We start from the raw sequence: 12,642 nt of genomic DNA on the forward strand, positions 1-12,642 counted from the left end.
TTGAGATATTCTATGATTCTAACACTCCCCTTACTAAAACAGAATTCCATGTGACCAGTTCAGATTTAAGACATATAATTTTCAGATTTTCAAAGCCAAGTGAGGTAACTTTCCCCCCACTCATTAAAATTAATGCTGACATATGTGGTTCCCCTGTTTTATCCAAGCAGATGTGCCTACAGGTGCTTCAGTGCTTCATAAAACAAACATTTTTAACACATAAATCAAAATTATGGCTACCGTTTGTAAAAGTGATTTTTGGTCACCTGAAAACTCTGCTGAATTAAGAATGAACATACACTTAATGGGTACTGTGGTCAGTGTCTATACTACTTACATATTCTAGAAACACAGCAGCAGCCAGAGAATACTGTAATGATCTATAAAACGTGATTAGCCATGTCTTAGAAACATTTTAATTACCTAATAACCCTTTATTTAAGGAACCTTCATAATATGTGACTTTTTTCATTAAGCCCTCGTTGAAGCAAATATACTTGGTTAGCTAAAATTAGCAGTAATGAGACCGAAAATTCATCCTGATTCACCCAGAAGAGTAATTATGGATGTAGATATTTCCACCTCAGGGTCAGCAGAACAAATCCAGCTGGGTCTGTGAAGGTTTCAAGCTACTGCAGATTAAATGTTTGTTTGTTTATCTAACAAATTATGAATCTTGGTTTTGTCCCTACTGAACAGATGTCCAAAAAAAAATCCCCAGTAACAGCTGTCACTTTTATGAGTGATCCCACAAGGAGATAAAGAAGGAAGAACATATATTTACACTGGACTGACTACTCCTCCCTTAGGGTCATGCTATCACACTCCTAGAGGCCAAATGTGAAGCACAATTTACAAATAAGACTGGAAATTCTGGACAAAGCATTCAAAAAACTTATTTCAGCCCTTCAATGCACTGAGCCTCCCCCTTTTTATTTTTATGACAGAGTTTTCTTCTTTTAAGTACAGTGTTACTATTTTTCTATAATGATAAATTTTAAATGAAAAAAATATGGGAAAAGACCTTTCGATATTATATTTAAAATGTTGGTTATATGCTGGAGTACACCATGTTGAGCTGACGTTGTCTTTGAGAAGGGAGATATACTAGATGGTTTTTCAGAAGCCCTCCAAACCTTAATTACTTCAAAAACAATGGAACCACAGAAATTTCATCAATAGAAGTGAGAAGGTACTATATTTGGGTAAGATATAATTATGAACATTGGAAATACAGACTGCCCAGAGAGGCTGTGGATGCACCATCCCTGCAGGCATTCAAGGCCAGGCTGGATGTGGCTCTGGGCAGCCTAGGTTGCTGGTTGACGACCCTGCACACAGCAGGGGGTAGGAACTGGTTGATCTTTGAGGTCCTTTTCAACCCATTGCATTCTATGAATCTATGATACTATGAAATATCCCTTGAAATAAGGAGAGCCATTAAAAGGTCTGCAGCTGAGTTATGTTGGTAGACTGTCAGAGAAGAAAGAGTTTCTGTGCTGTAGGATGCAGATAGCATCAGTCTCCATGTTATCAAACTAGCGATATCTCTGATCGTTGTACCCCAAAAAGAAAGGAAAAGAGAGAAAGAAATGGAAAGAAAAGTGCTGCCTATGTTACCATGCCTATCTTGAGGGCAGTTAAAGGAAGCACATCACAAGCCACCAAAAGGCAGGGGTCCTAATTGAAAGTTGGCCAGGCACTGCATTGAGCAGCAGGTCTCCTGCAGTTATATCAGAAGATAACAGAAGATCAGCCATCTGCTGGTGCACAATAAATGCTATAAAAGCATTATGCCTGCAGGCTGCAAACATCCCTGATAACTGGACTGTGAAAACTCTTGTTGAGTGTATCTCTTGTGCAAAGGATGACCAAGACTGGACTGACAATTAGGCTGAATAACAAGCAGTCAATGAAAACAGATAACAAAGTCACAGAGAATAATGTAAATAGATATATCTACTTTTATATGCATGTGTGTGTGTGTGTGTGTGAAAGAGGGAAGAATACTTCCTTTACCATGTTGGACACAAATCCTCCTAGATGCTTTATGCTGTCTTTTCTATTATGGTTCAATATGATGGTTCAGTAAGTGCCATTGTATTCACTTAATTTATACTGGACCAATATTGCAGCAGTACAGATTATGTGTAATTACACACACTATAATTGAAGCACAAAGAATTACAGGAATTATCACGTTTTTATAACTGATAATTTAAAAAGAGACTTGTCTTCCTCCCTTCAAAAATAAGATGCCTCGTTGAAGGGAACTCTTATTACTTGCTGGATAAAGAGAGATTACCTCCACATGGTAATTAATCTCATGTTCTTGAAATGAGGTACACTGCATTCCACTGATTTCTTTATCTTTCTTTCTCCACTTTGACTACAGATGTAGTCTAGTGAACTAACAGATAATACAATAAGTTTCATACGGGTGTGTTTAGTGAGCTGGTGATCACCCTTAAATTACACTGGGCCTCCAAAATGGCAGCTCTTCTGATTGCTCATTTCATGCACGTCTATTCCTTAGGCATGAACAGAACTCAGCTCTGAGTTTTAGCTATGTTCTGAAATAGGTTCCAGTTGTGATGACTAGTCGTCTCACACCTTCACATAGCCTCAGGTCTTGTTGATCTCTGTGGATACCCAACTACCCAAACGTCCTGTTTAGCTACTAGACTTTGCAATAATTTCATGTTTGCTGAGAGAGGCTTTTTTTTCCACACATCCTTCCCCCATCTACCCAACATATGCATATACATCTACACACAGACATCCTGGCTTTTTACTGCTTTCTTTTGAACAGAAGTTCAAATCAACCCCGGGCTGTGCTGACCATGCAGCTCTACCAGGCAGAAGCAAAGAACATGGAGAGAGGACTTTACCATCTTCAGAGATGATAAATCTGAACAGCGCAGGACACTTGACAAAGACAATTTCACCCACACTTGCAGGTTTCCAGCATGTAATATTGTCCCACATTCCTGGGCAACCTATAGAAGAGAGAAAAAAAGATAGATTAATGGTGCAAATTTTCTCTCTCTCTTTTTTTTTTTTCTTTTCTTTTTTCTTTTTCAAAATGGTTTTAGTGGTTGGTTCTTTCTTCTATCCATCATTGTGCAACTGGTTAGAATAATAAATGGTATCACTTTCTAATATGCTTTCTCTGGCCCCCCAAAAAATTTGCATTGATAAGAATAGCATAAACATACATACAGTGTCATATAGTCAGACTCCACTCTTGCAGAAAGAGAAATCTGTTAGTCCCAATTAAATCACTCCATTACATGTCAGAAACTAATTCTCCCTTTAGTGTAGAATTCGCGGCCAGTATCTGTCTACCAAAAGTGTGTTAAATCTGTGGGGATTTGATTGACATCTTCAGTTTCAATGCAGTGAATTTCTGCAGACTTGAATATCCGTCATAGGTTGGATACTGACATTCATTGGAGTTTGGCCCAGGGAGGTGACTGGAAATTGGAGAACAGACTCTGCTTCATGCCACAGCTGCCTGTTGAATTGGTTTGTTTGGAATGAATATGAGAGAAGCTTCTCTTTCATTTTGTTCAGTTCTTTAGGAAAATATTCAGTACAGACGAGTAAAGAACCACTCCTGTAGCATTCACAGACCCTCCACAATCATTCAGATATTAGACTTCCTGTCACCAGCCTTTAATTAAAAATCTGAGTGACACACAACCAGCCTCTTCTTACAGGATCATGCCTTTCATTTCAAACCTAAAAATGCTTATTTCCAGTTTTCACTCATTATATAGAACTGGATGAATTTTACCATCAGAAGCATGCAGAAATAGGAAGTGATAACATTAGGGATAGGAGTTCTTTTCTCTTAGGGCACAGGAAAAAGACGGGTATTAAACATCAGAAATACAACAGATTAGGACTGCTCTTCAAGAAGGAGCTTTCTATTCACAATCCAATCTGCAGATGTGTAAAGCTGAAGTCAACATCTTATTAGTTCATAAACCTAGAAAACTTTTCTAGCGTACAGAAAAGCTCAGAATTTTCCCTCATATTTCCTACTAATGTCCTAAAAAAAATCTCATTAAAGGAATCTCAAATGGGGGTCATCTTCTACCTCAGCAGGAAAAGAAAGACCTCTCAGACCGTCCAGCCCTTCTAAGCATCTCCCAGTTCTTTGCACTTGATGTTGGGACTGAGCACCTAATCTTACCAACTGTTAAAAGGTGCAAGTTCCACACAGTTCTCATCTCCCCATCTTTCTTCCACTCATATTCCAGACTGATTCCTTTGCCAGACGAGTTATCTCATTCTATGCATGCAATGACCCTACTGGATATCTCTGAAAGGCTCAAAGACTTCACGTGTTTTGCAATTTGAAAAGTTCAATGATACCAAATATGGGAATCAAGATCAAACTGAGCACTGTTCGATTTTACTGTCTTTGATAGCTACCGTTTGTCCACACAGCAGGAACAGCATTTACCATTTAAATCTGAAGACATTTGGTAATAGGTTTATAGTTCACTGATGTATGGCAATCTGTATGAAAGTAAAGCATATGTAAATATCCATGGTAATGAGACATTTGCTTACAAGAGGTGTTAGAGACAATCAAAGAACCTAATGAGATCTTCTGAGAACCACCTGCTAGCCTTGCTCACTTGAATTAAACTGCTGTGTTAGAGTTAGGGAAAGCTTTCATATTCTTTATTACTACTTTAACATCAGCTGCCTTCTAAATACTGGTATAACAATAGAAACTGCAAAGCTATCCAGAGAAATGAGCAGAAATCCTCACACTGCAGAGAAGAAAGAGAAGACAATGAATAAATATTTAATAGAAGACTGAACAGTAGTCTGCTATTGTGGCAATACCAAGCATAACTAAAATATTCCAATTTTAAATTACATTATAACTTTGCTGTACTAGAAAACACTGATGTGTTGGCAGTGAAAGAGAAGGAAATAGAATAAAAAGGAGTCAAGTCATTTGCCCAGTAAGTGACAAAGATTGGAAAGAATTCACTGTCAGTAAGAAAGTTGCCTGATCCTTTTTGGTAAGCAACCATTTTGAAAGCAACCATTTAGAAGAGCAACTCAAATAAATAAATAAACAGATAAATGACATGTCAGCATGGACAATCCCCTTACATTTGTAAAACACAACATGGCCAGGAACTCCTGCTGAGTGAAACCTGCCCACAGAAATCAGTGTGATTTGAGTGTGAAACTGCACAGCAGGGTTCTCCTCTGGCTCTGATGGTATGTCTCCATTGCTGTGTGATGGAGGGATACCCAAGATAGCTTTGAAAGAGACACTGCAAGAAGCAAGACACAGCATCACGTGGACTGGTCTTCATGTTTGGAATAAATAGTACCAACATATAGTTTTAAATAATAAGTTTTCATGTAGACCAAAGCATATAAATAATACATAATACATAGAAAATGGTTTTAATACAGGATGCCTTGAAGGGTGTGCAAATTCTTCTTCCCCTTCCCTGGTCTGTATTTCAGCCTGCAGACGGAAATCTGCTTGTTGAACTTTGTAGAATTCATGTCAGCTAAACCAACTTATGTAAAGCTTGGTATCTGATCTTGGAAAGCTATTTAGACCCTCCTCAGAGCACAGGAAGAAGGGTGTTTCATGTTATTCAGCTAGTCACCTTCTTCCCAATGGCACAGCTAATCGTTTGGAGCCTCACATGTCAATGGCTCCTCAGGAAATGCAAAGTGGTTGACTGTAGAATTAGTCAGGATCAGTTTATCTTCAGGGAGCTTAGACTTCCCAATTTAAGTGTACTCAGCTAAATGATGTTTCCTCTGTAGCCCCTCAGTAGCAAGACTTTCCATCAGGAATAATCCCATTTTAGCTGGGAAGTGGTGGTGAACCACCCTGTATGTATACTTCCATCTATCCACAGACCACATTCAGTAGAATGAGGCTAAAAATTCTGATCCTAAATAGCTGCCTCCTGAATCTAGTTCTTCTCATTTATTAGTTTAAAATATCACCTTCAAGGTCATATCATCTTCAGGAGAGTAATATCAAAGGAAACACAATGCTACAAGACAGAATATTAAACTGAATTATGTGATGTGCAATAACTTTTAAAGGGCAATACTACATATAAAGCCCTTCAGAGACAGAAAGAATACAAGGCAAGGTATTTCTGTTCCTACATAAATCCAGGTAAATAACAAAATAAATAAAAGCTTGAGCAAAAGCTGGGTATGATGCCAGGATCTTTGAGAGTGGTTGACGTTTCAAAGCAGATACACCTTGTAGGAGCTCCTGTTGAAGCAATGGCATCTCTGCTGTCTTTCAAAGGCAACACAATCAGAACTCAAGACTCAATAGCCTCTAAGACGTAGGAGAGTAGAAAAGATAATTCAATGGAATTTCCAGAATAAGCTATAAAAATGGTGAAAAATACTAGGAGAGGCACTTCTAGCTCTTAAAATTATTTGGACAAAGTCTATTGATGCAGCATACCCAGATCAGCTATTACACTAGTAATTTGTTCCTTTATCCACATTTTGCTACTGCTGCATCAAAAAGCACCTGGTATTGTCTAATATGCTATTCATTCCCTTCAAGAACATAAATGTAAGATATGCAAATCCGAGCTAAGCTCCTCTACACCTCTTTTACATCACAAGAAGAAAAACAGACACTTCCAGAGGGCACTCTTTGAGGCTTTCTAAGATAGCCTGTCCTCTGGAAATACTTATTTTCTGCTGCTGATTAGAACAGGCACCAAGAAAAAACATAGGCTTCAAAAAGCTGGATTCAGTGCATAGGAATTCCACATGTATAGTTCAAGTGATTCAATGAGGGCTTTATATGAAGGATGAGAAACATTACCAACAGTTTGCCCACATTAACATATTCCATTGCCTTTCCCTAGATAATTACTGGCCTGGCGTTAGGTTATCAAGTTATGCAACAAAGTTGTGACTATTTAAAGTCTATCATTTATATGCTGATAGCTGTATAAATTATGGTGATATTTTCTACAATATGGCATAATCAGTCGAGCCAGTCATTCTATAAGGTGATACTTTCAGAGATCCAAGAATTCCTGCATTCAGCACTATTTTCAAACAGCTATTAAAAATAAAATGATTTGAAACAGTTCACTTCTCACCTACCAGGTGATCCCACATTGGATTAAAAACTATAAGTGAAAGTAAAAAATGGATTTTGATTATAACAAGGCTGGGCAATGTGCGTGGATTTTTGGGTGGTTCTGCGTAAAGCCAGGAATAGGAAACAATTATTCCTATGGGTCCCTTCCAACTTGGAATACTCCATGATAACAATGAGTTTTACAGCATAACAGTGGAAAAAAAGAGCTAGAGATAGTTGGCTTTAGATCTCAGGAGATTAAATGCCATTCATTTGCCAAACTTAAACCATGTGTTTTAGAATCAGAAGCCAGTCTTTTTTGTTAAGAGTTCAACAGGAAGGATTTCACCTGGTTTGGATATTTTGCATCACTCAAGAACTTCAATACACCTTCTTGGGTTATCCTAACTTAGGAACCACACAAAGTACCAATCAGAACATTATTCTTATTCCTACTGTTTAAGTTAGTAAAACAAATAAATACAAACACATTTGCTAATCCCTGCTTGGCCACGACCGGCCTCAAAGGAGAAAAGAAAACAGAGATCTCATTTGTCCACCAGTTCAGACCATAAAACTATTCTCCTCATGACAGTGAAAGCCCTTGTCCATGTTTTGCCTCCATCTCACACCTCAGCAGGAAAGGCTAATACCACATTACTGTTGTTTTTCCTTAAATACTTTATACATGAAAAGATCAGCTTCTAAATGGCAGGAGCCATTATCTATAATTAGAAATATCTAAAGTTGTGGGTTTTTTTCTTCCCCTAAAGCTGTTTAATTCTTTACAATCACTGAATAATTATTCTAAGCTCACACTTATTACTTTTCTTGCATTGTTACCAGCCAAGAAATCCTCATCCAAGAAAATCTCCAAAATCCTTTAAGTGCTGCCAACCAATTGGCCTTTGGTGAGCTTCGAAGGGTTTTAAAGGGAAACTTCCGTTTGGCAAGACCTTTGGAACATTTCTTCATCTAATTATGCAGAAGAGTAAAAAGCCAATTATCTGGGAAATCGAGAGGGTTCCTTTTATTTTTATTTTTTTTTAAAGAAAACTTTCTTTTAAAAGGGTCATTTTCTGTGAGAAAGTCACCATTTTGCAACGCTGGATGCCAAAAAACATTGTGAAATTACTCAGAAAATTGGGAGATTTTATTCTGGTGCTGCTGGAGGGCAGAACAACTCTTCCAAGCTGCCAAAAGCTGACCCAGTGCCAAGCTTGCCAGCTGCGGATAACCCAGCATCACTCAGGACATGGGAGGTGGGATATCATGGGTTACTGCTGGAGGAACAGCTGGTGTCCCTCATTCCTCTCATTGCTAGTGGCAGCCAGGATGGTTATCATCATCCTGCCCCACCACCATGTCTGACTCACTTCCCTCCTTCCTTAGGAGAAGCGCAGATAAGGCACTTGCCTTTATCAACTCTGTTTTCCATTAATTCTCTAAGCTGTGAGAGAAGGGAAAAGACAGCCTACGCCGCAGTGCCTAGAAGGCATTGCGTACATCACAGTGCTATTAATCTTCATCCTTAAGTCACTTGGATCAAGTCACTTCTGGGAAGAGTGCAAGAAAAATACTGGCTATAGAATTATCCGAGAAGAAAACAACTGAACCAGAGTGAGAACCAGAAAGATGTGTTTTTACACAAACCATTACCTTCTCCTGTCAGATCCCACCCTTCACATGCACAATCTGCCTATGAATAGCAATGAAGTAAGGACAGGATGGAGCACTACAAGCGGTGTCCAACCTTTCAGAACTTGTTCAGTTAAAAAATAAGGCTATATTTTTTCCATGTTAGTGGAGCAACTGGATAGACATACATGTCTCTAAACTTTCTATGCAAAACTTATACGTATGCTAATTGTATCAGTATTCATAGGCTTTATAGTGAATCCTGACTTTCAACCGGCACTATAAGAAGGAATCTTTGCAAGCTGTGTGTGGTTGAAAAGTCCACTGCTGCTTCTGCCACCCATGGATAGTTTATATTTGGTGAGACTTAAGGACCTGTGAAGAAGAAATCTGTAAAGATCAGTGGGATTTACTAGTTGCCATGGATACAGATAAAGTAAGAATGTTATCGGCATGTCTTTTTGGTGTTTTGCAGTTTGTGTTCCTCTGTAAATAGAGAGAGGATTTGGCTGTATGGAAGAAGATGAGAAGAGGATTTGGTAACGTCTTTTGAGCATGAAGGCTTCCCAGAAATAAATTCAGCACATCAGGACTTCTGTGTCTCAAGTGGAGGCAGGAGGGAACAAACAAATTTTCTTCATTTGTTGATTTTTAGCATAACTCATAACAGAACTGAACTGGGACTAAAATGGGGCACAGTCCTTCTAACAGTCTCTCATTATAGGACTGTGTTTTGAACTTTAAAAGATCCCAGCTGAGCTAAGCAAGATTTTCAATGGGTCTTACTCAGTCTGAACCTGAGGTGAACAACTCTAATCAATTAGATTTGTCAAAATTTGGACTTATTTCTAGAAGGATACTTAAGCCAAACAAAACAGACATGCATTGAACTACTGAAAATAGCAACCAAGCTCCATGGCTAAACGACTGGCAATTTCAGAACTTATGTTGCATTCCCTTCTATATCAGCTTCTCTCAAAGGCATTTAGAGATAGCAATTACTTAGGTCTCACAGTAGCTCTGTGGCTAAGAGGATTCTCTGCTCTTTTATGAGCTGGAAAACAAAACAAAGCAAAAGAAACAGTAGAAATGGTAACAGTGAAGCTAAACACCCTTCAAGAGTTGTAACAGAGTTCAGAAGAAAGCTGCCACTTCATATATCTATACACTGTCCTCCTACTATTCTTGCTTTTCTGTACTTCATAGAGTTATCCAAAAGGATAAGGTATTTCTATAGTAGGAGATAAATTATAACAGATCTTGGGCCAAATTCATTTTTGATGTAACCACAGTAACGCCAACATGGATGCACTCGAGAGGCATTTATTACTTGTTTACTCCTTCAAATCTTCTGAGAATGAAAAATGATCAAATTAAATAACTTAATTTCTTTCAGTGTGCTAATTCTATAATCTCTCCTGGAAATTGCGGCAGTGGTGAGTCAAACAACTCCTTATTAGAGCCCGTGGGACCTGATGGTCTACTGGAGGAAACAAAGAAAATAAATGCATTTTTAAAAGCTCGTTAAGAGGCATGTTAACACATAGTGTGTTTCCTGTTTCGTGATGAACTCCTCTGACTCTGTCCACAGAGTATTCAGAGAGCAGCGAAAACATCACTGAAGCAGAAATCCAATCCAGCATTGTAAGGACTGGCATGCACCTCAGAAATTTTGGCCACTATATGAGACTGAAGGAATTTACTGTTACGTTACCAGTTACAGAATGTTTTACAGTCAGAATCACAGAACCATAGAATCACAGAATGGTCTGGGTTGCAAAGGCCCACAATGATCATCCAGCTCCAACCCCCTGCTGTGTGCAGGGTCACCAACCAGCAGCCCAGGCTGCCCAGAGCCACATCCAGCCTGGCCTCGAATGCCTGCAGGGATGGGGCATCCACTGCCTCCTTGAGCAACCTGTTCCAGTGTGTCACCGCCCTATGGGGGAAAAACTTCCTCCTAAGATCCAACCTAAAACTCCCCGTCTCAGGTGAGTAAAGACAGTGGCTTAATTTGGACAGTTTACAATCTGCAGTGAAAAAAGCAATGTGAGGGGTATCGGTAGATGAAAATGGAGGTAAGAGTGCCTAATGAAGAAGAATGAAGGTGTTGATGAAGCACAGAAAAATATCATCATCATTCCCCCAGTAGCCTGGTAATAAGTAACCGATGTTTTGTTGATGTTGTTAAGAGTTGGATCAGATCCTTTGTGAACATGTATTGTGGATCCATCTCTGTCTAAATATGTGGAGGACTGATGAAGAAATGGGAGGCAGTTATTAAAGACTGCTTAAGCTGCCATTACTACCTGCCCACTTATGGCACAGAAACCACCACATCATTTCAACATCCAAACATGTAGAAGGTATTTATAGATACAGGTCTGGAGTACAACTGTGCATTTACAAGTATCCTCAGCTACATTTGTTCTAGACTTAGTGTTTACGTTACATGTAAAAGAAAAATTAGAAAGCATACAAGCATTTGTCCCTTTTGTAAACCAAGCAGGAGACCTTATTCATAGATACTATAGCAGTCTGCTATCATGATGGTACCATTTTAACTTTTCTTTATCAGTTCTTGGTGCTTGAATAATAATGTGAAACAAGTAAATGATTCTGGTACATCCTGTATGAGGATGATTATGTAATCAATTCCACGCACTGGCAGCACTGTATTTAATTTTATTCTGGCTTATTCAATTACAACAATGGGTTCTGTCTTAAGCAGTTTGCAGGTTAGCAGAAAAGGGACAGAATCATATTCGTCATTTGGCTGCACGACCAAACACCTGGAGCAGATCCAATATTACTGTGTACTGGGAACAAAGATGAGGCATGTCCTCAAAATATATGCAACACTCCTTCAGTGCATTTTAATTAATCGTTTGTGGTCATCATTTCAGTTTGGCTTTGCTCTTGTCACATCACTTGGGCATACTCTTGTTGCACACTCTACTAATGGTTTTGCTCCTCTAAAGCATTTCACTGTTAATTGCCTTCTATTTCTAGTAATTTTTCTTCCTCCCTGGCACGCACATACACACCCTTGGCCTGCTAATCACATACTCATGGTACCTGCAGCTCCTCCCTCAGTCATAAATCAAGAATTATTCTAACCCTATATTTTGTTTTTTTATGATCTCTGCTTACCTTGTTTCACTGGGCTAGCTTTGATTTGTTGTTCTATAGAGGAAGCAGATCCATCAGTTCTAACAACTGTGTGAATATGAAACGTGATGCTTGGTTACCAAATGCACAAGCTATGAATGCCACCTAGAAAGTATGAAACCACCCTTTGGGTAATAAGAAAGACAGGGGAAAGGGTAGATGATAAACAGCTTTGGATCATAGAATCATCACCATTCTCCACTTGGACACTGTGTCGCTGACCGCAACTCTCTGAGCGTGACCATCCAGCCAATTCCTTATCCAGGAAGTGCTCCATTCATCAAATCAATTTTCCTCCAACGTGGCAACCAGGACGTCATGTGGGACAGTGCCAAATGCTGTGCACAAGTCCAGGTAGGTGACGTCAGTTGATCTTCCTTTATCTACTGATGCCTGTCCACATGATTTATCTACTTTTAAAGTGTGATGACTGCACTAACTTCAGTCATCTGCCTCTCCAGGCAAAACGAGATCGGTAGGCTCTTCAATTGTTTAGTTAAGACAGGAAAAAGAATAGTAACAGTAGCAAATCAGGGGGAATTGAACATCTGGAGTTAAATACAAAGCTAAACTCTTTGAAAGTGTGGATACAAATTGATTGAGACTCAGCACACAGATTAAAACACGTTAATTTAGATGTTTTAGTATGCAAACTCATGCAAACCTCCCTATCTGTCTATCAATTATATCAGGAGTTGTGGGAGACCAGC

At 38.9% G+C, this 12,642-nt stretch overlaps 1 protein-coding gene across 25 annotated transcripts in view; it reads right to left on the reverse strand.

The window, feature by feature from the left end:
- LOC107308667 (pituitary adenylate cyclase-activating polypeptide type I receptor) overlaps nt 1-12,642 on the reverse strand; it is a 127,023-nt gene that overhangs the window by 53,128 nt on the left and 61,253 nt on the right. For all 25 annotated transcript variants that reach the window (XM_085539191.1, XM_015852702.3, XM_015852700.3 and 22 more), the window contains one exon: nt 2,892-2,999. In XM_085539191.1, coding sequence (XP_085395317.1) covers nt 2,892-2,999 — 108 coding nt within the window. The remainder of the gene's footprint in view (nt 1-2,891; nt 3,000-12,642) is intronic.

This window comes from Coturnix japonica, chromosome 2 (genome assembly GCF_054131305.1).
Source record: "Coturnix japonica strain WE chromosome 2, WE-NBRP24, whole genome shotgun sequence".
NCBI lineage: Eukaryota > Metazoa > Chordata > Aves > Galliformes > Phasianidae > Coturnix > Coturnix japonica.